This window comes from Orycteropus afer, unplaced genomic scaffold (assembly GCF_000298275.1).
Source record: "Orycteropus afer afer isolate SDZICR_OR568_19922 unplaced genomic scaffold, OryAfe1.0 scaffold00184, whole genome shotgun sequence".
NCBI lineage: Eukaryota > Metazoa > Chordata > Mammalia > Tubulidentata > Orycteropodidae > Orycteropus > Orycteropus afer.
The window spans coordinates 5,685,054-5,690,292 of NW_006921771.1; the positions used below are offsets into that span (position 1 = coordinate 5,685,054).

At 37.6% G+C, this 5,239-nt stretch overlaps 1 protein-coding gene across 1 annotated transcript in view; it reads right to left on the bottom strand.

Annotated features, from left to right (window-relative positions):
• Positions 1-3,587: 3,587 nt before the first annotated feature.
• LOC103202548 (cell surface glycoprotein CD200 receptor 1-like) overlaps positions 3,588-5,239 on the bottom strand; it is a 37,165-nt gene continuing 35,513 nt past the window's right edge. Inside the window, exon 4 of the mRNA XM_007947446.2 lies at positions 3,588-3,694. Coding sequence (XP_007945637.2) covers positions 3,588-3,694 — 107 coding nt within the window. The remainder of the gene's footprint in view (positions 3,695-5,239) is intronic.

Here is a 5,239-nt window from a genome sequence, read left to right on the forward strand (position 1 = left end):
ACAACAGAGCAAAAAGCACTAAGTAAGCATCATAGATTATAGATTATTATCAAGAGTTGAATTAAGAAGACTGAATTAGGAAGATTGAAGAAGAATTGACACATTTGAATTGTGGTGTTGGCAAAGAATATTGAATATATCATCTGCCAGAAGAATAAACAAATCGTCTTGGAAGAAATACAACCAGAATGCTCCTTAGAAGCAAGGATGGTGAGACTTCACCTCACTTACATTGGACATGTCATCAGAGGGCTGGAAAATAGTGAGCTTAGAAGCAGGAAGAGAGGGAGATTAGCTTTCAATGAGTCAAAGAGAAGCCACTGAAGGTTTTTTTAGTACAAAAATGACATTTTCTTTTGTTTTGTTTTAGAAGGGTTGCTTTTGCAACAGTGTTATTGTTGTTGTTAGATGCTGTCGAGTAGGTTCCAACTCATACCAACCCTATGCACAACAGAACAAAACATAGCCTCGTCCAGTGACATCCTCCCAAAATGTGCGATGCTTGAGCTACTGTGTCAATTCATCTCGTTAAGCATCTTGCCCTTCTTCACTGACCCCTCTACCAGATAATCTGTTACATAGACATTGTCATAGTCTATGTAACAGTGGAAAAGAATGATCTAGATTCCAGAAAGATTTTTAAGGTAAAATCAACAAAACATGGTGACTGATTTTAAATATGAGGAGTAAGGAAGAGGAATGATGTAAAATATTCAGCACGTTTCTGGCTTTGAGTTATTTGTCAAAATATAGAATATAGGTTTGGAGATTATCAAAGAGATGATCAAAAAAATACCATCACCAAGTCAATTCTACCTCATAGTGATGTTGTGGGACAGAGTAGAACTGCCCCCATAGGGTTTCCAAGGCTATAATGTTTATAGGAAGGGGCTCTAGTGACACAGTGGTTAAAGCATTCAACTGCTAACCAAGGGCTTTTAGTTTGAAACTACCAGCCAATCTGTGGGAGAAAGATGAGGCAGTTTGCTTCTGAAAAGATTTATAGCCTTGGAAATCCTATGGGGCAGATCTACTCTGCCCTGCAAGGTCACTATAAGTTCTAATTGACTCAATGGCAGTTTTGTTGTTGTTTTAAATCTTTACAGAATCAGACTGCCACAACTTTCTCCTCCAGAACAGCTCTTTGTTTCCAACAACCAACCTTTTGGTTAGCAGCTAAGTGCGTAGCCATTGTGCCACAGGGCTCCTTATAAAGAAGACAAGAGAGAGGAATTCGGTTTTGAAATTACATGGGAGACAGTGCCCTTGATGTGTTCAGGTGAAGCTGTCCAAGTGGAAGTTTGTTTTAATTGGTGTGTAGCCAATGGGAGAAATCTGGGCTAAAAATACAGAATTGCGAGTCAAGAATTAGACAGTGATTGAAGTTGTGGATATGGATAAAAATAAATTAAAAAAATAAAATCTGTGATATGAACAGATATATGCATACCTATATCAACTGCAGCATTATTCACAAGAGCAAAAAGATAAAAACACCCTAAATGCCCAACAATGGATGAATGGATAAACAAACTGGTAGATACAAATAATGGAATATTCTGTAATGTAAAGAATAACAATGAATCTGCAAAATACCTCATAATATATGAACCCAAAATCCATTATGCTGAATGAAATTAGTCAATCACAAAAGGACAAATATTGCATGAGACCAGTATTGTAAAAAATCAAGAAAAGGTTTCAACAAAAAAAAAGAATCATTATTTGAAGGTTACCAGGGGTAGGAGGGAACAGAGGGTAAATCACTAACTAAAGGGTAGACATGCATTAACTTAGATGAAGGAAAAAGTAATATACAATGAGGGAAAGTTCATCAAAAAATGATCAAGGCAAAGGAAGTTACAGGAGGAGTACATGTAAATCTATTACATACATAATCCTGCAATAACAGTAAAAAATAACCTACAAGTAGATACATAGACAAGTTGAATGGGACAACACACATGAATATGTATAGGTTTGGCAGAGGATATTTCTACATATGTATTTAAATGTGATGCAAATATATCCATGAAAAAAGAAAAAAATTAACTAATATAATAATATGATATATACGCCTGCTAATATGTATTGATATAAATAGATACAATAGTTAATATTTATTGAGACCAGCTTTGTGCTAGGCACTGTACTGAGTACATGTATTAGCTTATTTAATTATAATACAATAACCTTAAGAGGTGGGTGCTATCGTCCCCATTTAACAGACGAGAAACTATGGCTCAGAGAATTTAAATACTGTTCAAGTTCATACCCAACACCCATTTGCCAATTTGTAATACTCTGGTGGCTTACAGGTCACTCTGAGGCTGGAAGCTATGCCATCAGTAGTTCAAGTACCAGCAGGATCACAATGGTGGACAGGTTTCAGCAGAGCTTACTGACTAAACAGACTGGGAAGAAGAATGGGACCAACCACTTCTGAAAAAATTGACCACTGAAAACCTAATGAATAATGGTGAAACACTGATGGATATATTACTGGAAAACTTTATGAACAGCAGTGAAACATTGTCTGATAAACTGCTGAAAGACAGATAAGTCCCTCATCTTGGAACTTGAGCCCCTCAGGTTGGAAGGCACTCAAGACACAACTAAGAAAGAGTTGCCTCCTCAAAATAGAGTGGAACTTAACGATGTGGCCAGACTGAGCATGACTCAAAATGAAAAGAAACAACTGCATTCATAATAATCAGAGTGTGGATGTATGATGTACAAATCTAGGAAAATTGGAAGTTGTCAAAAAAGAAAAGGAGGAGAGGAAAATGACATTGTACCTGTAGCCCACACATTTGTTCCCTCCAGCATCTTAATTCCTAAAAAACTAGCTGTAGCAGTTAGAAGCAGTGATTCTGGAACTATGAACAGTTGAGTAAGAAAGAGGGTGCCAGATTTAGTGGAGAATGAGGAATAAAAGGAGAGCAAACAGCCAAGAAAAATAAACCTGCCCAGCCAGTGGGGAGACACAGAGGTGGAGAAGAGGAAAACTCATTAGCAGTATGGGGGAAAACCATGCAAAGAAAGAAAGAAAGGGGGGCACCGTGGAACCCATGGAGGCTTTAGGGACTCAGAATACCCACATCGCAAGCTTCCAACAGTAACCTCGTGAGCTGAGCTGAGTAAGTGGATAATTGTGCTGAGAATCAAAGCAAAAACCCCTGTGGCTTGGGTCACCACTGAGTTCAGAGTGGAAAGGGGGGAGGGAGGAAACTCACTACAGGTAGGCAGGCCCTGGGACGAGCTCACAGCAGAAGGCTGGGATTCAGCTCTTCTATGACAGCTTTTTAGCAGAGTGGACAAAAGTACAAGGTTTTTGCAGCTTTCCGACCTAAGTGGAAAGTAGTAGCTCCCTAACCATTGGGTTCTCTGCTGATTTTGAACCATGAGTCTGTGATTGACAATTAAATGTCATCATTGATAGCTGTCCCAAGCAGACTCAAAACAAAACCCCAGAGCCAGCAGCAATTACAGAAATGCAGAAAGAGGGGACTAGGTACACTTTTTTTTTTTTCTTTTCTTTCTCTTTTTCCCCTTCCCCCCCTGCCTCATCCAATAGAAGAACAACATTAAGCCACCACAAAACCTGCTTGTCCCAGCTCCAAATCCACTTCACAAAAAACAGAGACCTGTTTCCATGTTCCCAACAGTTGCAGAGAAATCCAGTACATCTGAACTAATAACAAACAAACAAACAACAAAAAAAGCTCTACACTTGCAAATATATTTAAACATAAAATCAGAGTGAAACAAATCAATATATAACTAACAGTTATAGACAACAACTTCAAAATGTCTAGGAAACAACAGATGACCTCAAATCAAATGAAAAAAAACACAACAGGACAATAAAAATAAAACCCCAGGCTAAAGACTTACCTAACATGGAAGAAGAACAGGAAATAGAATTATTTGAGAAGGAATTTAGAATATATGTATATAGAACTCTACAAGAGCTCAAGGCAACCATAAAAAAAATCAAGGAGAATGCAGACAGTACTTTGGAAGAATTCAGGAAAACCATTCAAGAAGAAAATAACAATATAAATGCAAAATCACAATTCATACAAAAACAGCAGTTAGGAATCCAGAAGATGAACACTAAAATTACAGTTGGACAACACAGTGAAAGGACAGAAGAGTAGACTAGTTCTGGCTGACGAACACATTTCCCAACTAGAAGATAAATCCCTTGATGCCAGCCTATATGAAGAAAAATCAGAACAAATATTTAAGAGAAATGAAGAGAACCTAGGAGATATAGGAGCTCTGGTGGCATAGTGTTTAAGGCATTTGACTGCTAACCAGAAGGCTGGTGGTTCAAACCCACCAGCAACATCAGAAGGAAGACTGGGCAATCTACTTCTGTAGAGATACTGCCTCAGAAACCCAAGGAGGAGTCACTATGAGTTGAATCAACTTGACAGCAGTGAGTAAGAGTTATGTGGAATAACATAAAAAGAAACAACATATGCCTTATTGAAATACCAGAACAAGACAAGGCAAAAAACAAAACAAAACAAACAAACAAAAACACTGAGAAAATTGTGGAAGACTTGCTAACATAAAATTTCCCCATATCATGAAGGAAGAAAAGACATCTGTCCAAGAAGCTCAACAAACCCCATACAGGATAGATAACAAGACAAAGTCACCAGGACATATCATAATCAAACTCTCCAAAACCAAAGACAAAGAAAGAATCTTGCAAGCAGCCCAGGAAAAAAAAAAAAAATGTCACCAACAATGGACAAAAAATCAGGCTAAGTTCTGATTATTCAGCAGAAACTAACTATGCAGGCAAGAAGGCAATGGGACATCATATATAAAATGTTGAAAGAAAAGAACTCCCAACCAAGAATTCTATGCCTGGCCAGATTGTCCATCAAATATGAGGGTAAAATGAAGACATTCTCAGATAAACAGAAATTAAGAAATATTGTGAAAACCAGACCAACCCTGCAAGAAATGCTAAAGAAAATCCATCCAATTAAGAACCCACAACAGAGAACAAATAGTCAGAACACTTGACTTCAACATTTAAAAACCAAATCAGAAATAGATGCTCAAGATCAACATCCAAAAATCAGTTGGATTCCTCTACACCAGCAAAGAGATTGCTGAAAAGGAAATAAGGAAATCAATACCATTTACAATAGCTACCAAAAAATGAAATACTTGGGAATAAATCTTACCAGGGACACAAAAGACCTCTACAGAG